The sequence below is a fragment of the Sebastes fasciatus genome, chromosome 5 (assembly GCF_043250625.1).
Source record: "Sebastes fasciatus isolate fSebFas1 chromosome 5, fSebFas1.pri, whole genome shotgun sequence".
NCBI classification, from domain to species: domain Eukaryota; kingdom Metazoa; phylum Chordata; class Actinopteri; order Perciformes; family Sebastidae; genus Sebastes; species Sebastes fasciatus.
The window spans coordinates 30,076,750-30,101,137 of record NC_133799.1 but is presented as its reverse complement, the minus strand read 5'-3'; the positions used below and the strand labels follow the sequence as shown (position 1 = coordinate 30,101,137).

At 40.7% G+C, this 24,388-nt stretch overlaps 1 protein-coding gene across 3 annotated transcripts in view; it reads left to right on the top strand.

The window, feature by feature from the left end:
• pde4dip (phosphodiesterase 4D interacting protein) overlaps positions 1–24,388 on the top strand; it is a 125,245-nt gene that overhangs the window by 16,041 nt on the left and 84,816 nt on the right. For all 3 annotated transcript variants that reach the window (XM_074636370.1, XM_074636368.1, XM_074636369.1), the window contains exon 3: positions 2,456–2,523. In XM_074636370.1, coding sequence (XP_074492471.1) covers positions 2,456–2,523 — 68 coding nt within the window. The remainder of the gene's footprint in view (positions 1–2,455; positions 2,524–24,388) is intronic.

Below are 24,388 nucleotides of genomic sequence, written 5' to 3'. Positions count from 1 at the left end.
TATCCATCTGAAGCTCTCACTCTTGGAAAGAAAGCAAAATAAGCATGTTTCTTAAAATGTTAAACTATTGATTTAAGGCGAGACATGCAGGTTTGGTTTGGTTGGGATTATGGTTTGGACATAGGGAACATACTGTCAATGCGGGTCCTCACAAGTACAGTAAAACAACATACTGTATTTATGTGTGTATGTGTTTGCATGGTTGTACCAGTACGTCATTCATATCAGTGTTGTGTAATATTTTGTACCCCGGCCTGCTCCAGGCCTCCATCCAGAATACCTTCTACCTTTATGTACCGAGCGGCTTTTTAATAATATTTAATGTGCCACAATTTGAAGGAACCGTCAGAAACCCGTGCTCTGCCAAAGCCGTCTTGATTACACCCCTCGGGATCTGGCGCTCCACCACCCCTACCCCTATTCCACTGCGGACCAATTGGCCCCGCTTTTAAAGGAATAAAACCCAAACTATTGTACAAATCCCTCCTGTTTTGAGGTTTCTGGGAACGCTCCTGGCCTTTTAGAGACGATAAGTTTGGCTTTGAGATGTCTTAAGACCTCTGGAAGTGTTTCAGCTGGACGGGAATGTACCATGTCGGTTCTGTGTGTGTGTGTGTGTGTGGACACGGCCCATATATCCAGGTTTAATAGGGTTATAATGAGGCGAGGGTTGATCAGGACGTCTCAGAGATGCTGCTCAGAAAGCCCAGAGGTGTTTACATTTCAGCTCCGTTCTGTTTGACTGATGATTCCCAGCAGCAGTGGAACTATTTCAGATGTAGGTAGTCAGGATTTATGGTGCCGTTTACAGATGAAATGCATTTATTTACATCAAACTACTAGACAAACCCAGAACGTATATGCTTTTCTGAAAAAGCTGCTGATCTTCCATTGAAGAAAAAACAGTGTACTCAAGGTTCACATATTAGATTCTTCTATAGTTTTTAACTGTATCACATGGTCTTCATCAGCAAAGGACGTTTAGAGTGACCTGTAAAGTCCTAACAGTGATCAGAATAGTGGAAACTTTTAATATCTACAGTTTCAAGACAACTAAGCACCAGCTGAAGACCATGTGATACGGTCAAAAGCTGAGTGGAGATTGGTTTGTCAGCTGCTGAATTAACTGTCAAGCTCAATATAACAATTTAGGGCCTTTCTCAAACCGGACCCTCCTCACTCCGGATTGAACTCTGTCTGTAGTCACACTCACAGCTGAACGAAGCACCCTTCTTTAAGGTGTGGGGTATAAATACAGCAGCAAGCTTTGGGACGAACTTCCCTATCTCCGACGGAAACTGTCGGAACGTTTCGTAACCATGGTTTCGTATCAAGAAGGAGGGGATGTGCAAAGATTCACAGTACAACACTTAACAATCAAATGACGTCCATTTTCTAGACAAGACACTTGATCCGAAATACAGTACAATGTAACCTTTAAGTTGTTAACGCCTGTATGACCATATTAAAAGTCTATCTTACTTTAAGCACTTTTTTACGGGAAGTTGCATGAAACTACATTTGTACGGAGCGTATACCATGATGAACACAAAACGGTGTTGCACATGGCCAGTAGGTTGGCATCGATGCAGGCTCTCTTTTGGAGGATTATATAACCCACTTCCACTTCCTGCTAATTGGTTTGGGATGGCACTTAATACGGCGGACCTTCCACGGGAACGTGCAAACGAAGTGGAAGTGGGTAGGCAGAGGGTGTAGGGGATGGTTAAAGAAAGGCCCATAGAGTCTGTTGCATCAGGCTTTTCCATGATCAGAGGTCAGGGGTCAGAAACAGCATCCTTGAAAATGTTAGGAATTCATAGCACCCCCCCTCAATTCTGAAACTAAACAATGCATGGCCGTATCGACGAGGACAACCAATTGAAGTTTTAAGAAAAAGAACAATGGAGATCACTCGTTGGACAAACCAAGATGTCCAGGGTCTCATTAGTAAACATTCAGATGGAAATGGTGATAAATCTCACAGCTGAAAGATGAAACAAGATTAAGAACGATTGAGGAAATGAACAATCACAATCAGCACATTGGAGCTAAGTGAAAAAACGCGAAGTGGCACTGAACGTAGTTTTGGACGACTGACCGGTTTGTGCTGGCCCATGCAGGAGGACCTGGGTTTTCTGTTGATGTAAAAACTTGTATCTCGTGTTCATGGACACTTATAATAAATTCAATAACAATGTTTTTCCATTGTTGTCTGTCCCACAATCACTTACGGTCCTTACACCTTTCCTACCAAACGGTACGTAAAACGACCGTTCTGCTGTTGCCTTTTTTTCTATAATGACATACAGTATAGTGGTAATAATAAAACCTCACAAGGTTCTCAAACATCCAGGCCATGGGAAGCCCAAACTTACAGGTTGTTAACCTATTTTCTTTAAAAAAAACCTGTTCAATTTGATCTATTTACGTCCTTCTTTTTCAATCTGTGCAGATTTCTCATGTGATGAGACGGATAAAGGCCCACCGGTACAGATGCACAGCCTCAGAGAGTTTGAGCAGGTAAGAACATGTGCTTTCTGATACAAGCTGTGTCCTCACCTTGAGTCTCACATGAAGCATGCTGTTGGATGAAGTTTAAGCATTTGATGCTGCAGTTGTGATGAGAAGAAGAGCTGGCTAAATAAGGCAGCAACATAAAACACAAAGTGGTGCTGGAAAAATACAACGAGTGGAAATGTGTCTCCAGTAATGTTAGCGTATAGCGCTGTGTGTGAGAGGTGTCCAGGCTTGTCTCTGCTCTGTGGTAATCACTATGTAGTTGTGTTTGGGAAGATGATGTGGCAACTGAAACTCTGCATGAGTCAAAGATTTTCCTCCTCTCCCGCTGACTCTCCACAGTACATGCAGTAATCCTGTTTCCCTCATACACGCTATGGATCATAAGGATGTTGCAACTCCAGGTTTTTCTTCTTTTGCCCCTGGTCCTGATCCAGGTCATTAAAAATCAAGTATCTGCCAATAACAAATCCCTATCTCATATCCATATTTCCCATGTTCAGTAATATAGTTACACAGTGCACAGTTAGAGGTCTATATTTAAATGGAAAGCTGTGTTTTACATCTGCATTAATCCAAAGCGTCTCTGATCACATTACAGTACTTGTTTTCAGCGGATATGATCAACTGAATCTGCTGATTGTAGTTTTTGTGTTTCGTGCTGCTGGTATTGTTGCATGTTAAGAATTGGTTTTGGTGTTTTAATGGAGTGAGATGTCATGTTTTTGATCCAGGGTGCAATGGGTTACAGTAAAAGATCAGCCTTTATGTAGCTGTTGCTGATCGCATTAAAACATGCTTTCATTGGTCTCAATACCAATCCTGTGGATGGACTCACTAGCAGGCAAATGTCAAGACACCTTTTTGTCTTCATGTTGTCCCTCCATCCACATTGGTGTTGTGACAAATTCTGTTGCCCCATTGATTTGTTTGCCCTCTTACTCACGCTTAGCCCTAATTGGACAGTGCACATTGTAGATCTTGGTCTCGTCTCCGAATCGACCACATTTTTACTTCGACTACTTACTTTTAATTCAACCAGTCAAGAGTACAACTGCGTGGATATCACTAAATTGCCTGTGCATAGTCTGATTTATTTGTTAACATCATTACTGATTGCTCATTGAAAACAAAGAAATTATACAGTATATATGGCAGTAAAAGAGGTGAATGAAGAGGAATCTTTGTTTTCTGTGGGTGTTATTATTGGAATGTGGATCTTTCAGATCAATTTGAGGAGTGCCTATGGTTTAAAGGTTCCACATTTTATTGCAAGTGTGTCATGCAGTGTGGTATTTGGACTGGCCTAGTCTTGACTTGGTCTTGTCCTGCCTTGGTCTTGGTCTTATCTTGGTTTCAACCCCTCAAAGTCTTGGTCTTGTCTCAGTCTCGATACGCTCTGGTCTTGGTCAGGACTTGGTGTGGGTTTAGGTGGTCTTGACTACAACCCTGATAGTGTGAAACACTTTCTAATTGGAAAACAGAAAGCAACACATGACATTTTATAACCTCTGGAAAACACTGATTCATTTATGTGTCAACCTTTCAGAAACATGGCTGACACACACATTCAAGGTGTTGTCCCTGGCATATTTTTTCTGTTTCTGTTATTTAACTGCACTTAAAGATTATGACTTTTTTTTTTGAAAGCCCAGGATTACTGCTTCCTTTAGGTACTGGATGGCATTCATGACCCACGATCACGTTACAGTCATTGACAGGAAACAGAAAGAGACATCTGTCTCGTGTTATTGGACAGATTTACCCTGCTGTTCATCAGACTGCTCTAAATTATGGAAATGATTGAACCATTAAGTTGTTTCCTAAAAGCCTTTAACCTTAAAATACTTAAAAAGTGGAGATTTAAGCATTTTTCTGCAGTTAAGTTGTCTTTAGTGTGGACACAAACTTCAACAGAACTGATCTGAAATTTGAAACATAATTTTCCTTTTGAAAACGAAACAGCTATTTCAAAAGCTTCCATATTGCTGTGTGTATGGCTTGCTGCAAGGATCCATGATCACAGCTAATGCCTCACTCAAAGACACAAATGAACCCACAGTATGCGGACATATTTTTAGAAGTTGGAATCAAGCATTCTGTATAAAACGCCAGCTAAATAATGCCTGCTTGGTTTTGAATCGAGAAGATGAGAGGCGTAGTTTTCCTCTGCTTCTGGTTCTGTGCCAGAGTAATGGATTCTGGGAGCTTTGCCAGGTGCATTATGGGTCTGATATAACTCTGGAGGTGCTTGCTGCAATTACCCTGTTCCCCTTCCAGTGAAGGACAGAGCTATAGGATGGGGGTTCTTGTCGTAGTAATGCTGAATGAATGTGGAGAGTTTGGGTTGTATTGGGAAAAAGGTCAAATGATATGAAATGTGAAACTCCAGCAGGATGAGATCAAATCCGCTCGTTCCTGTAGAACAAACTGGCTGATTGATTCGGAGACACAGAAAGCTGCAGCGGAAAAAAAACAGACTGTATTTTTCCACCTAAAGGCCATTCAGACTTTTTAAACAGGTGGTAATTTATAGAACGAAGAGGAAACATTTTAAAGGCTTTACATCACACCTCATTTTACTTTACTTAAACTCTTCCTTTGCAAACTTTGGCACGGCCAATAAACAGTATATGTGTTACAACTAGACGTCTTCCAGGTTCTACTCCGCTCCTACTGACCAACACTTGATCCAGGATCCCAAGTTGGGCTGGTTCTAAATAATATTTAGTCTGATCTAGGCCAAGTATAAAACCTTTCTCTGCTAGATGGACACTGATCCGTTTCTCTGGATATTTATACAGTAAATCCCCCTGTGCATACTCACCCTGACATCTCTGCCAAAGATACATGCAACCTGCAACGAGGGGTTGCAGGAACACGCAGCTTCATTTAAAGGAGTTAAGGCCTTTGCACACCAAGTCCATATTTTCAGAACATGTTAGATTTTCTGTTTTTTTGCATCTGTCAAAAGGCAAAAGAGGGTGACCACTCAGAGCCACCGTCTGTGCAAAATTCGTTACAAGCCAAAACATTTGGAAACCAGTGTGTTATAGCTCAATGTTTAGATAAAGTGCAAGACAGGAAATGAATATGGGAGATGATTACTGTAAGGCCTTGGCTTGCAGACATACTGTAATATAGTATGACCTTTGAATCATCATGTTCTGACATGTCAGTGAAAAATAGGTCAAACACATAAATTAGGACTTAGATTTTAATTGTGCGTGAGGATGGATTGTCTAAACTGTGTATATGAAGCTGAAATCTGGAACCTTCCACGTTTCCTTCTGCAGCATTGAGATTTAACAGGAAAAAAACCTCAATTGTACAGTTCAGGCTGTTCTCATACACCGTTATACCTATGAAAAGTAATGCACTGTAATTCATATATTCAACCCCCAAATCAAGTTGTATGTAATCCACGTAATTGTGAACCAGGAAGTATAAAGAGTGACTGAAACTGCGTAGGGAGGAGGTCGGGGTGGATGGGTGGGTCAAAAAACACCAGACTTTCACCCAGGAGGTCGGTTGTGTCAAGAAGGTAACCCCCAAGTTGTGAAACTCTTGCGAGATGGTTATAGTTAGCCATTGACCTTGAATGGTTAAGATTAGGATTAGGGCTGTCAAAGTTAATGCGATAACGCATTAACAAACATTCGTCTAAACGGCAATAATTTATTTAATGCATTAACACAACTTGTGATTTTTAGGTTGTAGCGGGCTCAGTTTTAAAGCTAGAGTGAAGATGCTGGCATCATATGAAACTAGAAAACCTTGACCAGAAAATGGGTTTTATGGGTACCCACGAGTCTCCCCTTTACAGATATGCCCACTTTATGATAATCACATGCAGTTTGATGCAAGTCATAGTCAAGTCAGCATACTGACACACTGACAGCTGTTGTTGCCTGTTGGGCTTGAGTTTGCCATGTTATGATTTGAGCATATGTTTTATGCTAAATGTAGTACATGTGAGGGTTTCTGGACAATATTTGTCATTGTTTTGTGTTGTTAACTGATTTCCAGTTATAAATATATACATATATTTACATAAAGCATGCATATTTTCCATCTCCCATGTTGATAAGAGTATTAAATACTTGACAAATCTCCCTTTAAGGTACATTTTGAACAGAAGATTAAAAAATGTGTGATTATTTTGCGATTTATCACGATTAACTATGGACAATCATGCGATTAATTATTTAAATTGATTGACAGCCCTAATTAGGATAGGTCGTCAAGTCCTGCGAGAGTTTTTGCACGTTTTCTAAATTTGGGGGTTACTTTCTTGACAGAACCCAGGAGACTGGAGTTCGTTAACGTTGATTTATTTGTCACGTAACTTCTGTATTTAAGTTATGCCAATTTCGTATTTATTTGAACCCAAACCACGATCTTTTCCTAAACTAAGTAGTTTTGTTGCCTAAACCTAACTAAGTTGTTTCCTGTGAAGACGTAAGTTTATTTTAAAAAGACTGTATACATCTAACGAGCGGAAATTGACATGTGTTGCTGGACATTTGTAGGAAAATGCACAAAAAATGAGGAATAACTCTTCATAAGATATCATACCGTCAAACTGTTGTACAAAGATACGTTGTACATTTTCATGCTTAAATGGTCTTGACTGGTTGGATTAAACCAGGGCAGGTGTGACATTTATAATTATTTAATTGTGAAGCAGCCACGGTTACTGTGTTCGGCTTTAGATGGTTTGTTTTATGATTTATTCATTCAAAACTATGTGGCTGCCAGCTTTATGTGGGCAAAATTCATCTTGAACTGGTATAAAAGCTTGAGCGATGAAGCTTTGTATTTTCAGAATGAAGAGATATTAACCCTGCAGCTATACGAGCAGAGGCAGAAAGCCCCACTCTTGGCTGGTTGGTTGGAGGCTACGTTAGTGCGGGCAGCTTTCCTTTGAAGTTTCCTCTGACTATCCCACTGAGGGATGAAGGGATGAGTCATGCTATATGCAGACATACAGCGCAGACAGCAGACTGGGAGGCAACCTAAACACCGGCTTTGTGCGGAGGGATGAGAAGGAAATGGACTGAGATCGCTGATGTTGTGTGCTTGAATTACAGAAGATGTGTTGCAGAGCTGCACAAATCCTTTAAAGAGGAGCAGTCCGGTGTTTTTACATGTTTCGCAACATTTAGCACAAATCCTTCTTTGAGTTATCACTGCTCAGTTTTCCAAAGAATGTTGCAGCGTTTGTAGATGTTTGAATGTGTGTTTCCCACCTTTGATACAGCCAGTGATGTCCCTGTGGTTCACTGCAGCTTGACAGCCTACAGTACAGAGGCTTGAAAGCTGCTGTTGTAACCTCATTCATAATGGAAATCATGTCTGAGCTTTGTTTGATGTCAAAGTTATTTTCTTGTTGCGTGGTAACAGACTCATTTGAAAGTCTGCATGATACCACAGACCAGTGAGAAGAGAGTCTTGTACTGAGCGACTGAAAACAGCTCACTAGCTCACTAGCTCACTAACTCGCACCTTTCAAGCACTGTGACTATCTTACAAAACGGAGTCTTACACTGCCGGTGCAGCGCACTAACAGCTTGCCATCTCAGAACCCAGACATTTAATTTGTTTAGGTGTTCATAAAATTTGTCATGAGGTCAATGTTGAAAATATGAACACACTGGATGGTAGGCAATCTTCTTGACATCAGACGATGTAAAATAACCAAAAAACATGTTTTATGTTGATAGGGAGCGGTAAAGATGGCACAGGATTTCTTTCACACTCACAGACTAAAGTAATCACCGTGACTTCACCCATTGGTTTGTGGACTGCCGTTTTGAAGCCACAAGTTTGACATTTTGGTCGTCGCCATCTTGTTTTTTTGCAACCACAAGTGACACAAGTGCAACTGAACGCTGAATAAGACATTTCTAGGTGACCAAAAAGGTTGTAATTAACTTTCATGAACTGAAAAAAACACACTGTGAAAGGGTTAAAGTTGTAAAATGAAGACACGGACAACTCCCAGACCCGACAACGCCGTGGTACCGACCTGTCAATCACAAGGTAGCCACGCCCTAAAGCATGCCCTGCTTTATGGTCTATTTGACTCTAAATGGGACCATAGTTTACTAAATGAACATCATACTGTATTGAAGAAGACTTGAAACTAGCGATTGAGACCATAAACACATGTTTACAATGTTTACTGAGGTAATAATCAAGTGAGAAGTAGGCTCATTTTCTCATAGACTTCTATACAATCAGACTTCTTTTTGCAACCAGAGGAGGGGGCAGAATAGAAATGTTTATTATTTAAGTTAGATAGACATCATATCAAAATTGTAGACTACCTCTCAGCCTTGGTAACGTGTCCCACATTGTCCCACACAAACATACTCTGTGTCCCACATTTGGTTTGTTGGGATCTGGTCACCCTACACTGAGCACACTGCTGCTGGAAATAGCTCCTGTTGGTGATTGAGGAAGAAACCATGTCATTTTTTATATTACGTGCTTATTTATTATGAGAAACCTCACAAAATAAATCATGTTTTTTGTCACTTTATTGCCACTTGACATCGTTTTTTCCTGCCTGCTGCTATAACCACCCGGTAGTTTGCATTTTTTAACAGTATTTCTTAAAAAATTAAAATATTTCTTCATGTCAGGGATACTATTCTTTGTGAACTGACAAGAGTGTTGGCACTCTACATTGTGGAAGCCTCTGGGAATTCCTAGCAAAACAGAGCAGATGATGATAAACTGCATTTATGAACCTCTGCCATTGCAGAGTCCGTCTGTCTCTGACAAATGTTCCATGTCCGTAACCTGGACCAGTACAAAATCCCCACTTTGCGAGAACTCCTTGGAACCTTTGCATGTTTTTTCCTCTCTCTTTTAGATCAAGCATTGTAGAGTTTTGACAGCATTTCGTGTGCAAACTCAGGAGACGCTTCTAGCTTTTGGTTGGTTGTGATTGGTTGACGGTGAACAGGATGTTATGTCTCAATCAGATCTAAACCATTTTCCTGTGAGAATGTGTGTTATGAAACACAGCTGAGGCACCTGAATTCTCAAGGTAAAACTAATCCAAAACATATAAAACCAGACATGATGTTCACCGTATCTGTGTTTAGAACTCAGAAACCGAGAGAACTGGCAAGAAACAATAGAAAAGTGACGCTGTGAGAGTTCAGAATGCGATTTATCTGATGTCCATCAGCGGGGCTGGATTATTTACAGTTCAGACTCTCAAACTATAACAAACGGAAACAACTGATTTTCAATATCGAGCCGAGACATAACAGTCAGGGTCCTGTCTAAAATGTTTTCCACATTCTGATGGAGCAGATTAAAGTTTGTTGACCTTTCTTTGCCACTGTAGCTTTACATTAAGTTTTTCTGACAGTGGCAGCGAATGCTGGTCCTCTCATCTTAATAGAGCAGTCTGGATTATTGAATCCAGGTTATGGCTCTCTCTCTCTCTGTGTGTGTGTGTGAGTGTGCGTATAGTTTGTCCTCCCTCCACATTTGCGTCAGTTTAAAGAATCAATCCTTCGGCAGGCTGGTTGGAAGAAACATGAACCTGCCAGGGCCACATTTGTAACTGTCAAACATCCACGCTCTGCAGTCCTGAGGTTTTCAAAAAAGAAAAAAGAAAAGAAAAATCACCCAATCAAAATGCCCCCTTTCTCAAATGGCCTTTATTAGTCCGCGGGAGAAATTGAAAGCACATGGCTGCCTATTAATGTGAATTCAAACCGACCACAGAGACACTTAGATTGATAGAAGAAGGGGGAGGATTGCGTATAATTTTGGCCATTAAAACCTCAGGACAAATTATGGTTGTTAATCTGTTATTTTGCCCTCGGTCTCAGCGTTGGCTTCTAAAAAAGCCACATACGCTATGAAAGGTCTGTCAGAGTTGGATTACCACTACCAGAGTGGCAGTAATGGACCGTATTCGGTTATTGTGCGGAGACCAAAACACAGCGAGAGAACACCCGATCCTGCAGCTGACAGCAAAGTGTGATTCAAATGGCACATTTCTTTTAATTCCCTTTATCTCCAGAGTCTTTTATCTCCTCCTCGCTTCTCGTGCTCTCCTAGTTTTTGTTGTGGCATTTGAAAATAGGTCAGAATACTGTGGGTGCGTGTGTGTGTGTATGTGTGTGTTCCACCCTCAAGCTGTTGGCTCTGATTCACTGCTTTATGTCGCTGATATCTACATTTACAGCTCTGCACGGGAACACTTGAAACCCAGGAGCAGTGATGTTGAGTAAACATCCAGTCACCTTACAGATGATGCTGAATATTTACTTGAATGATGCGCTGACATTTAGCACAATGTTGGATCAGCTGTTCAATCAGCTGGAAATGTGTCTGGATTTAGCAGGAGGGGATGACAGATGACAATTCTGTAACTTATCGACATACTAGCCAATTTAAGAAGTAAGTGCTTTGTTAAGGTTGAGGGAGTTTCATCATCATGTTTACAATTATAACCACTTAGTTGCAGTAGTGGTATTACCGGGGTCAAATCAATGAAAGTCTGATGTTTTGTCTTTGTCCAACACATTCTCACTCCCAACTTATCAAATACCGGCGCTTGGTCAGTGCCCCTCGGAATCGGACACCGACGCACGGGGTACTCCACTTATGGACGGACCAGGGATGGCGTGTCTATATGCGCTCGTTCTATGCATAGCGTCCTTTCAAAATAAACTTCCGTTTTCACAGGAAGTTATGTTTAGGCAACACAACCACTTAGTTAGGGTTAGGAAACGGTCGTGGTTGACGGTCATGACTCACGGGGCTGACGATACTAACGAGTCTTGGACTAACATCTGACGTGACAAACGTGACAAAGACACAAGACTTTCACCCAGGAGACTCCTATTCGTGTCCTGTGTGAAACACAGAAATCAAATCGTATTTGTCATGTAACTTTCGTACTTAAGTAACGTCACTTCCGTAGTTATTTTAACCAAAACCACAATCTTTCCTAAACTTAACCAAGTAGTTTTGTTGCCTAAACATCGCAGGGGCTTGCGCAGGTGCACTGATCCCTTGTGTTGCTGCACAATCATAGGAAAAATGCACAAAAAAAATAACAAAATAACTTTTTGTAAGATATCACACGAACCGTTGTATGAGGATACGTTATAGCTAGCTGGTTGTTAGCAATAGCCTAATTCTAGTGGGTTTACATTACCAGTGGTCTCTTTGGGTTTTGGGATAATTGTTTGGGCTTGGTTGTTGCTAAGGTGTTACTTGGTAATGAATATGGTTTTGAAGGTAGTTGTTAAAGTGTTGCTTGGTGGTTGCTAGGATCATTTCTCTGGTTGCTATATGTGTTGTTGTTAAGTGGTTCTTATGGCTGTCTGGGTATTTACTTGGGCGTGTTTCAGAGTGTCAGATTTTTTTGTGTATGTATAGACAACACTGTAAGGTGAGTTTTCCAGCAAAAATGTGTATGGAAGAAAAGTGTACTATACAGCAAGCAGAAACAATAATCATCACAACCTCAACTTGCCCCTACTGCAACTTCTCACTAGGCTTCAACACAATCTAATAGGGCATTAATTCAGACCTTTAAAACCCAGGATAAATCTGCTTTTAGATGAAAAAGTCATACATGGCTTAAAATGTTCTACCAAAAAATAGGAAGAATGTGGCCTAGAGAAAAATGCAATAAAACCCTGAAAGAAAGGATGCTATGCAACTTTCATTGGCGGAACATGTCTGGGGCATGTCTGACAACACTTGTGGAACTTGTGTTTTTGAAGAAGAAATTTGCTATGGTATTTAAAAGCTGAAAAGACTGCCCAAGTGTTGGAAGCTAAAGCCATTGGTGAAGGTATGTGCATGATTAAAAACGGTCATCTTAATCAACTCTGATTTAAAACACTGAATCTACTTTAAAGACAATACCGAGGAACATGAAGGGATAGAGGTGAGAGAGAGAAGAAACAAATGTGATGGTCAGATGAGTTTGAGGTCAAGTGGAATTCTGGGAAGCCACAGACTTTAATAGGGCAGCGTTGATGAGGCGTCGTATGACTTTATAATTTGGCCATGTGGACTGTGCTGAGTATAGAGCGGGAAAGAAAACAGACAACTGGCTCATGGAGGAGGGATGTAGGAAATGAAACAGAATAAGAGACTGGATGAGTTTTGGATATTGTCTTTCATAAAAGTAACGTCTTTGAGCAAAGAAGAGGCTTTATGTGTTGTAGCAAAGAAGAACAGAACAGGAAATAGAAGCTGTGCAGCTTTGTAACAACAGACATTTTCAGACTGTTGTCTTTATTTCAGGAAACACCATCCATAACCACACTAGTTCACCGATATTGAAGTATGATACACATTTCCTTCCCCCTTGGTTCTCTCAAGTCTCCCACTAAGAATAGATATTGATGCCAGGTTGTCTGTCTGTGCCCTGACTGACCTACACTGCAAAAAAGCTTCAGTTAAAGCTGGGTCTTGTTTTTTTTCTTTTAGCTAGGCTAATAAATGGTAAAACAGGTGCTTAGATTAGATATTTATTAGGGCTGTCAAAGTTAACACGATAATAACCCAAATTCGTTTTAACACCACTAATTTATTTAACGCATTAACACAATTTTTAGGTTGTAGTTTTAAAGCTAGAGTACTGATACTGGCATCATATGGAACTAGAAATCCATTGGTACCCACCATGTCATAGCTTGTTGTGAAGGAGGTTAAATAACGCTCCAAACTTACTCTAAATTTTGGTGAGGAAAAACTGTCCTGGCCATTTTCAAAGGGGTCCCTTGACCTCTGACCCCAAGATATGTGAATGAAAATGGGTTCTATGGGTACCCACGAGTCTCCCCTTTACAGACATGCCCACTTTATGATAATCACATGCAGTTTGGGGCAAGTCATAGTCAAGTCAGCACACTGACACACTGACAGCTGTTGTTGCCTGTTGGGCTGCAGTTTGCCATGTTATGATTTGAGCATATATTTTATGCTAAATGCACTACCTGTGAGGGTTTCTGGACAATATTTGTCATTATTTTGTTGTATTAAATACTTGACAAATCTTCCCTTTAAGGTACATTTTGAACAGATAAAAAAAGTGTGATTAATTTGTGATTAATTGCGATTAACTATGGACAATCATCGTGATTAAATGGTTTAATCGATCGACAGCCCTAATATTTATGTAGGAATACCTGCTTTATTTTATTTTTTATTTTTTATTTTTATTAGCCACACTTAAATATAGAAAATGATGACTTTTATAATCAACACTTTCTTGTTGTTAAACTTTATCCCTGTCGTTGCACTCACTGCCAGCCCCGCAGCATCCCTCCTGCAGGCAAGATAGCTGAAAGGAAGCAAATGTATGAATGCATCTCATCTCTTTGTTCAATGAAATGATGGGGAAGCAGACTTTGGGGTGATTGTGGCATGATGATGTCAGAGTGTATTTTTTGCAGTGCATCCGGTGGATGAGCTGATGAGCGTTAATGGACGCGCTGACAGCACAGGAGTCAGTTTTCACCGCAGCAGCAGCAGCACTCAGACAGGCTGCAGATCAATACACAGCAGCTCAGCTTTCAGCTCAGCCAACCAGCAGATCTGCTGCTGCTGAAATTAGCCATCCGAGACACACACACACACACACACACACACACACACACACACACACACACACACACACACACACACACACATAGAAATGTTCTCAATGGCTAGTTGCTGATAGGGCATGACAATTGCATTTCTTAATCACATTTGCTCTAAAATCTTTGGCATGCTCACGAGCACACACACACATTTCAATGTCTTTCTGTCATTCATCACATGACGGCAGCGACAGCACGTTGTCACTAAACGGCGAAACCAGCAATAACCTGCACTGCAGCTCGAAGAGATACTTTATCAATGCATCTATATTTGATATGAGATGAGATATCAGCTGTGATTATGTCACATATTGCAGCCTATAATTCACTACAAAACCTTCAAACTTGTTTTCCTCCGTTCACGGAGGAGCTCAGGAGGTTTTCACCTTATTTGAAAGCATGCAATTCACCAAAACTGGAGATATAAGGTTTTCACTCAATAACAACCGTTTCTTTTATCCAGCACTACAGTTCAATAACAGTACTCTGATCTTATTCATGAAGCATGACTGCCTCATCATCCTCATCACCGGTGATTTACTTCTCCATAACTTTGTGTAAATGTCACCCGAAGCACCTGCTGCATTATAATATTCATATATATTCTGACATAAAGGTATTTGGTCAAAAACATAGTAGTAGTAGTATAATTGATAGTAGGGCCCACAAGTGATCAACAACTGCTATAGCAAAAGGCATATCCGGCAATTGGCTAGGCTGAAAACAAACCTTATAGACAGGAAGGCAATCCAGGCATTCCAAAATATAAAAAAAGAGAAAGGAAATATATTAAAAAGCCTTTATTATAGTGGCTAAATCATTAAAAAAGTCAACATGTTTCGACCACTGTAGGACCTCGTCAGGGCTTAAAACAAACAGACAAAGTGGATGTGGCCTCACCTATATGGTGTTGACAACCAATGGGAGGCAATCACATGATCATCATGATGCTAACAACAAATATTATGAAGAAATAATAGAAAAAGTCATTTATATACATCATTAATGAAAAGTACTCATAGGTTTTAACATAGGCTGCAGGACAAACATGGGAGCCTATACAGAGAGAAGAAAACATATACACATTTTACTTATTTTACAGAAAACATGTAAAGTCTATATCCTCGTTAAGACCAGGGTACTTTAAGGCATCCAGTCGATGGCTCCAAAAAGTCTCTCTCTGGAAAAGATTTTGTATACTGTTTCGCCCACTGACCAACGATTGAATATGATCAATGCCCTCTATGTGAAACAAGGAATCATTAGCAATGTGATACTCACTAAAGTGTCTAGCCAGCCTTACCTAGTCTGTTGAAGGCCACATTTTGACCTTTGTCGTGGCTCAACAACTGACATATGTAGAAAAGTTTGGTCTCATTTTAAACTGGAGCATCTGCAGCTTAATTCCATACCGGTATGTTATGATCCTCTAAAGTTAGGCATGATACGTAATGAATAAATCCCTGTTTTCGTTATCTTTGCCGCCATCCCGGAGGGACAATTGAGTGAGATTCAACTCTTCTTTGTTTGGGAGGAAAGAGGGAGTCACACCTGGCTGGTGGAGATCTGCACTCTGCTGAGTGCACTTTTCTAGTAATGAAGCTGCAATGTGCAGTTTGCTGAGTGCACTGGACTTAGTGTAAACCTGGAGGTCAGTGTTTCTCAACCTTTTTCCTGTCAAGGATCCTTAAATTGATACACATTAGATCACTGACCCCCATTTGATAAGATTTTGGTTGTTAGATATGATTAATTCTATAGTTGTCAACTACAACTACAGCAGATCTTTGCTCTCGTCCCCCCTAACAGGTTCATCCAGCCAATTTTGAGTTTTTTTAAACCCGTTGTTCTTCACAGAGCAATTATGGTTTAGAGACAACAATGGTGGAATTTCTCCACAATCATCTTTACTTCCATGCAAAAGCCACCATCAGCATTTTGTAGTTGTATCTGTGGACCCTCAGAGGATTTTCCCGGCAGTGTGACTGGTGCTGAGCTCAGACAGGCTTCACAGCACTGCACTAGCGCCACCATCTGGAGAGAGGATGACTAACTGAGAGGTTCGTTGGTAGTTTAAGCTTGACTTTGTTAATTGATCCCAGGCGTGTGCAATAAATTCGTGCTCCTCTCCAGCGGGTCAGAGAAGACATATTGACTTGATCACGGCGTCGGTCATGGATGATAATTGTTCAGTTAAAGTGTACAGTAATCTGCTCCCAGCGGTAATACAACCGCTCCGACTATTAACGTCTGGCTGGAAACACCTGACAAACTGTATATCTGTGTTTTATTTCTGACAAGCTCGTGTCTTATTCATCACGTACGCTGGTGTGTCAGAGACTTCACATAGCAGCAAATCATCTTCAACATGATTTGTCTGAATGTGTGAATGAATCCTTTCATGATCTACACATTCAAGTACGTTCTTTCTATATTGTTTACAGTATGTACCAAAGCCTCCATTGTGTGTTTTCCTGTTATTCAGAAGGTATTTATGTATTATATTTCAACATCTCCCCTCCTCCCCTGAGCCCACAGATCATGTGGAAGCAGTTACAAACAAAAAGGCAAAAGAAGGAGAAAAAAAAAAAGTATTTTTATGAATCAGTCTTCTACTTAGTGGCAGGCCAGATCCTGCAATTACCGTCACAGTACCGTCAGCGTTTAACACCGGGGTCAGGGAGGCAGAGAAACCACAGTCTGTACACGTTGTACATCTGACCAATCACCAGTAAACATTACAGTGACCTCACAAGACTGAAACCACAATTCAGGAAAAGACAACAGAAAATGTCAACTGGAAGAGAACGTTAGAGATAAAACATAATCATTTCCGTCAGGGTTTTATGATAACATGCTGGAAACAGTGTGAGTAGTCGGACAGCTAGAAAAGTCAAAACTCAGCGCATGCACTAAAAAAATATTGTTTTAATCCTTCAATGTATTGTAGAGCTACGTGCACAAAACTGCAGTATTTACAGCAGGTCACTGGTGAAGCAAAGAAGCTGCGTTACTACATCGAATGGACGATTACAACAGTAATTCTTTCAACGTTTGCCTTTGTTTTCACTTCCAAATAAATAGTCTAATATAGACTTCTCAGATCATAAGTTAATTGCTATCAGACACATTGAAAAAAACACATCAACAACTAAAAACGGATGAAAATCCTGCAGGTTTGCATTATAAATCAGGAGGAGCTGATGCTGTTCTTTACTTTAGTGAAGAGGTTTTTAATCCTAAATTGGCTCAAGATAGATCATCTGAGGAAATTTGAACTAGATTATGTGCAATTCTCAGAGTTTTGATAAGAATGGGCATGTTTAAATGTTATCATAACTAATAGAAATGGTAGAAAATGAGGCCCAGATTGGATAGAAACTCCAGCACATTCCTTAAATCGACACTCCACCCCAAAATACATCCTTTTGGTTAATAAATCCTCATGTGGACTTGAAAGGTGACTTTAAGATCGGAGGTCTGTTTAGATTCACTGTGACAACAGCTAACAAGCGCAGCTCTCACCTCCAGGCTTTATACAGGAAGCCCCCTACAGAGACAAACCACTGTCAGGTAGAAACCAATTAATGCATAATGTAATATTTCCATTGAAAAAACTCAGACTGTGTCAACACATCCCTCTAACACTATTAAAACAGAAATATAATATAGTTCTTTAAGGAACTAGAAAAGACTATCAACCACCCCAATGACCCCTAATCTAGTGTCATAAAACTGCTCCTGTCCTGGTATTCAGAGTATACTGAGCTGGTGTTCACTTTGCTAGTCAGCTGGAGAGCATCAGTAGAAGCTCTGCCATCTTTGCTGTAATTTAAGGATGATTTGATGGATGTTTTTTACAGAACTCTTTTCTCATTTAAGAAAAGAAGCCTAACATCTGATCAAACAATAAGAGAAGAAGAGAACACATTTAAAGCATTCAAAGCCAACTTTAAAGATCCAGTGTGTAGGATCTGGCGGTATCTAGCAGTGAGTTGAGGAGATTGCAATCAACTGAAGCCTCTCCCGTGTGACAAGCTTGTTGTTGGAGATCTACGGTGGCCGACACGAAAACGTGAATGACCCCCTCTAGAGCCATTTGGAGCATAGCCAGTGCGTAGAGTGTGTGTGTATGTGGGAAGTGAGTGGTGAAGCAAGAGAGAGAGAGCGGCGATGACGGGAGCGAGTAACATTATTGTCTCTGGCTCGAGCAGGAAAAGTTAACAGAGTTTAGTTTGTCCGTTCTGGGCTACTGTAGAAACATGGCGGTGCAACATGACGGACTCTGTGAAGAGGACCCGCTCCCTATGTAGATATAAACGGCTCAGTCTAAGGTAACGATAACACAATTCTTATTATCAGGTGATTATACAATAAAGAAAACACACTTAATAATATTATATTCAATTTCTGCCTTTAGATCCCCCTTTCTGTTACACACTGGTCCTTTAAGTAGTTGACCATTTTGATACACAGTAATGCAGACATATATTGGTCAGTATAAATAAATTTATCCAAGTGTTTGCTTTATTGCTACCACGTTTGTTTCAAAAGAGTCCTGTACTTGTTCCCCCTGCAGAGAGAGATTTTTTTATGAGGATCACCATCTAATCAAAATCAAGTTTGTGGGCCTAAATGTTACACAAAATACAAGTACAAAATGTACTTGGCCAACACACAAAGGATATAAAAATCAAATGTTGACACAGCACTTCTTCTGCCAGCCTCAAATCCAGAGAAAGCCGACTAGTTGGACAGTTTTGACCGTTATCCTCTGAATTGGCGACTGTGACGCGTTTTCTATCAAACACACCTATTCATCAGGAGAGGAAATTGAATGTAGATTTGCACAAGGTTCCTTTTGTATCTTTTTAGTCTCGCTGCTCTGATTGTTGGGTGTGTTTCCCATCAGCCGGCTGGTTGTTGTAGCTTATTACTGATGGTCGGACTGATGGTCTCCATTTGTTATTGTTTTATAGAGTCTCTCTGTAATAGCCAGATCTGTGTGTAATCAAAGCCACCTCTTCATCTACTCTTTCTCTTTTTCTCTCACAGATACTTTCTACAGTTTCTCCTTCTTCTTTCCCTCCTTTAAATCTCTTTCTCTCTGTTGGGATAACTTATAAAAGGTTGTGAAAGAGCGACATGTGCAGAGCAGACCTCAGAACAGACAACCCTCCCCTCTATCCTCCTCCCCTCCTCACATACCAGAGAAAACTCACCCACTTGCCAGAGAAAAGGGAGGAAAAATTTATGTTTGAAAAAAAATAAAATCCTAACTTGGAACTGGTCTATGTGCACCCATGTGTCATCATTTATTTTCAATGTAGGGTTCCTGGAATCAGCGCATTAGAACGGGGTGTTGAAATAGAGAGTTTTTCTGCTGTGCTTTGGGGACAGGTGCATTTTGGTAAAAGCCGCTGACTTATTGGTGATTGAGGGAGCCTTTTAAATGGAATAATTGCTAGCAGAGGGGAAAAGGAAGACCGGGAGCAGCGAGAGAAACTCCTGATTTTCATCAACCACTCGCCTTTCTATTTGAAATCTTCCTCCTTGTCTCTTTCAGTCTCTTACCCCTGCCTGTTTCTCTTTAACACTCTTCCATTTGTTCTCATATCGTCTGTCACTGTCACTCTAAATAGTATTTTACGACTTCAACTACTGCTCAGCAACTTCTTTTCTTACGTGATCATCCTGCAGGGCCCTGCAACATGTTCTCAAACCTGATTGGAGTCTTGTTTTCCTGTCCAACATGACTCCAGCCCAGATGAAACTGAATGTATCTTCTAACAACTATTGTGTGTGTATCAAAGCCTAATATATGTTCTCTGTCTATGCCATAGAGCTCCATTGTTGTCCAAAACAATCTTGCTGCAATAGAGCACCAAATGTGGATTAATCTGCCACTGAAAATAGTCCCCAACAAATGCACTATTTCCTCCTGTTTGTTTGATGAAAAACTACAGTGACCAGCTGTTTTAGGGAATTACGAAGTCTTTTCTAAACATGAAACTATAAATTTGCTAGGTGTTTTAAAGATTTAAGTCTTTAAGAACCAATGGGCTCGTAGCAACAAACCGGGTAGGGGATTCAGAAAATATAAAGAGATGGATTAACACGCTCTTGTTGTTGTCCTCTGCTGTGGTACAGCAAAGGTGGCGGACTTGTTCTGGAAAGTTGTATATATAAGAAGTGGACGTAGTCACTGTTATGTCACCCATTGGTTTGTGGAATACCGTTTTGAAGCCTTAAGTTCGGCATTTTGGCTGTCGCCATCTTGATTTTGGCCTTGAAACTAGCGATTGAGACCATAAACTCATGTTTACAATCTTTACTGAGGTAATAAATCAAGTGAGAAGCAGGCTCATTTTCTCATAGACTTCTATACAATCAGCTTTTCTTTTTGCAACCAGAGGAGTCGCCCCCTGCTGGCTGTTAGAAAGATTGCAAGTGTAAGGCACTTCTACATTGGCTTCACTTATTCAGACCTGGAGGGTTGACCACTGGTCACAACAGACTACTACTCTTCCCAAGTAGATCACAGAGTGTATCTCCAACCATGGTGATGTAATGTTTTTAGCAGCCCTGTTTTCTTCTTATGAATCGACCTCATGATGTTTTCCAGCAGCGTTAAAAACTGAAGTCCCCGGTGAGTCAGTGAAATGGCAGTAATCCCTGTTAGTGGAGTTGTTCTGTTTCCTTTTAACAGCTCAGGCCAGAGCACCCTCTCCATCCTGTGAAAATATTTTGAATTGCCAGTGAAACATTAGAAATGAACCATCAAACTCTGCGCTACAGGCCTGCTGCTTTCGCCCCCGCTGGGTGAGTGGAGCCTTAGTGTCCTGCAAAAACCCCACATCTCCAAAACAACCCTCTGTCCAACACATGTTAACCTTTACAAGCCTGATCCTCCTATTAAGTTCCTCCAAAAGTAATTTTTACATAAACATTTCACCACATTGTGTGACATACAGTATTTCTGCATCTTCTTTTTTCGATACTTGATTAAAACCATATGATGTTTACACTTAAATATAAAAAAAACAGGCTTTTATTCCCGGGGTGTGATGGTGCACAAAAGGCAGGGTTTGGTACGTAGGTTGTTTTGGGGGATACTGTTTTGGTACAGTAAAAGCAACTGTTGGGGCAGTGGCTAATTCCTGGATGACTGCAGTTTGTGCTCATTTAGGAAAAGCACAGAGTGACTAATTTGCATGTGCAGCGTATCCTCATGCAACGGTTTGGATAATATCTTAAGAAAAGTTATTTCTCATTTTTTGTGCGTTTTCCTATGAATGTCCAGCAACACTTGTCAATTTCCGCTCGTTACATGCATACAGTCTTTTCAAAATAAACTTCCTTCTTCACGGGAAACAACTTGGTTAGTAAGTAAGTGACGTAACTTAAATACGGAAGTTACGTGACAAATAAATCAACAGTGTCTTCTCATGGGGCACAAACACCGGTCTCCTGGGCAAAAGTCCGGTGTTTTTTCACCCACCCATCCGTGCAGCGTTTGTCGCTCTTCATGATTATGTGGATTACATACAAATTGATTTTGTGGGATACGAATTACAGTGCATTACTTTTCGTAGGTATAGCTCCGAATGGTGTATGAGAACAGCCTGGCATGTGAAGGAACATTATAGTGGAGCTCAAGCCTTGAAATAGGTTTATGTTTCCTGAAACATGCACACAGTTTCTTTTGTCCCTTTTCCAGTCTTGCTGTAAGTACTGGGAAAGGCTCCCAAAAGATAGATCTAAATGACATCTGTGCCTCCTCCAGCTTTGGTTTTTATGCCTCTGCGCCACTGACAGCTGTGGCCGGAGGCATTGTGTTTTTGGGTTGTCCATCCGTCCATCTGTACGTCCTTTCTAGCTCGTTCTCAGGGGCATGAAATACCGATGCTTTGTCATTGGCGTTCGATACCGTCGCATAAGGCACCTTTTCGCAACGGTATGAGACGCACCGGGCTTTCCATTACCTACAATGTAAACCCATCCACGGCAACAGTAAACGCTTAGGGAAAGTGTCGTGGTGACATAGTTTAAAGAGCGAGAAAGACACACAAGGCAGGCGGGAGGGGAGGTAGATGGGCCCAACAAGCACAGGGCTTTCTTCTGGGATACCGCTGTTCGTGTACCGTGCGTTACGTTTCACTTTCACTTTATAATTAGCTGTTTGTTGTGGTCACAACGTCAAGTCACATTTGCACTGAACAAACGTAGCAGTTTTAAGCCCAACCATGTTGTTTTTTCCTAAACCTAACTAAGTGGTTTTGTTACCTGAACCTAAGAAAGTGTTTTTGTTTAATTTACAAATTTAGTGCGACGGAAAAAGTGACACCCGGAGGTCTGACAAAGCGTCAGTATATGACGAGTTGGGATGTGAACACGTTGGTGCGTACGTCTGTGATAATTCAATTTTTTTCTTGCCCCATTGATGACAATAAATAACAACTGACCCACTGCAAAAGCTTTTTTGGGGGGGAGCTAACACTTTCACACATGCTTAGACTTAGACCTATTAGAGTATATTAGACTAATTCAGAAGTCATTATTTGGTTGGTAAGGGTACCACACGAATACGAGTCCCATGCCAAGCTGAACATCCTGTACTGAATAGTGCGAGACAAATTAAAGTATTCGAGATGTCTTGTAACATCATTTTATGACGTCTTTCCAGATTTCATCCCAACATGTTTTATATCTGTGGGTTCTTATAGAATTTTAAGTAAAGGGTGAGTAAATGTGTGGAGGTCATGGTGGTGAATGGGTGTGAAGCACATCCGACTTTCACGCAGGAAACCAGCCCTTAATGTTCGCCCCTTTTATTAACCGTAACCACAATCTTTCCCAAACCTTAACCAAGTGTTTTAGTTGCCCGACCCAAACCATACTGCTGTTTCTATGCATTGATATTGCATTGGAAGCGTCCGGTATCTGCATTCTTGTCTGGTGATATAGGTTTGGACAAAGTTGAAGCGGTCTCCGAGCCCTGCTGGGACCAAGTAAAACTATTGAACATAAAAAATGCATGAGGAAAAGTTTAAAAAAGGCAGTGATAAAAATGAGGGAAATCAGGGGGTTTTCAAGCTGTTTAAAGTTGACCTTTTGGAGATAGCAGGTTTCTGCAGGGCACAGCCGATTGGCAGGTAACTAACAGCGTAGCCTGGCTCAGATCACGCCGGCCCAGCCTGCGCCAGCCAGCGTTGAGTAATGCTGTTAGTAAATACCAGGCCAATTATTGCTAACGAGGGCCTAATTGGAACCAGATGAACATTTATTGAATTTGTCAGAGAAAGGTAGAGTGGAGATAGCTAATGAAGTGCAGCCGCAGCGCAGCGCCGGGCCAGGCAGCCAGGCGCTGGGGGGAATGCTTAATTCACCTGGCATTGCCATGATGTTCTCCCAAGTTTCTGGTTTTATACTCATTTAATACTGCAGAGACATTTGGACAAGAAGTAGCAAGTCAAAAGGGGGAAAATTCCATTTTATTTGCCAGTCGATATAATATTTCTTCATTTAAAAAACAAAGCTTGAAAATTCACAGAGACGAGCAGTCGATGTGTCGCTTAATTTCAAATTCCAGTCAAATAGTTTCTGAACCCTAAAATCTGAAACATTTAAAGTCTAAACACAAAGCCACCAAAGTGTTGAGTTGATGTCCTGACGTTCCCTCAGAGTAATTATATGTTTGGCTGCTTCACACAGAGAGACTGACTGACACTGTGGCAAACACACACACACACACACACTCAACCCCGTTCAGCTGTTGTTGGTTACTGTATGTAACGTGGGAAAATTCGGCAGTGACATAACTACACAAAGTCTGTCAGGAAGATGCAGTTTCTATTCATTTTATGAGGAATGAATGGGTTCTTTAAGCCAGTGGTGGAACGTAACTAAGTGCATTAACTCAAGCACTGTACTGAAGTATAATTTTGAGGTACTTATCTGAGTATTTCAATGCTATTTTATGCTACTTTAATCCATTACATTTCAGGGGGAAATATTGTATGATAATTTCATAAAATACGATGTAGTGCTATAGATTAAACTATCCGACAGTATATGAAATAGAGCTCCACCTCCACCAATTGTAACATTAAAATGCTGCTTACATGTCAATGCATCAGTGATAATATCCCCAACAAGTACTTTTACTTCTAATAGTACATTTGTTGTACATTTTGGTGATGAGACTTTGGTATTTTTAAGTAAAA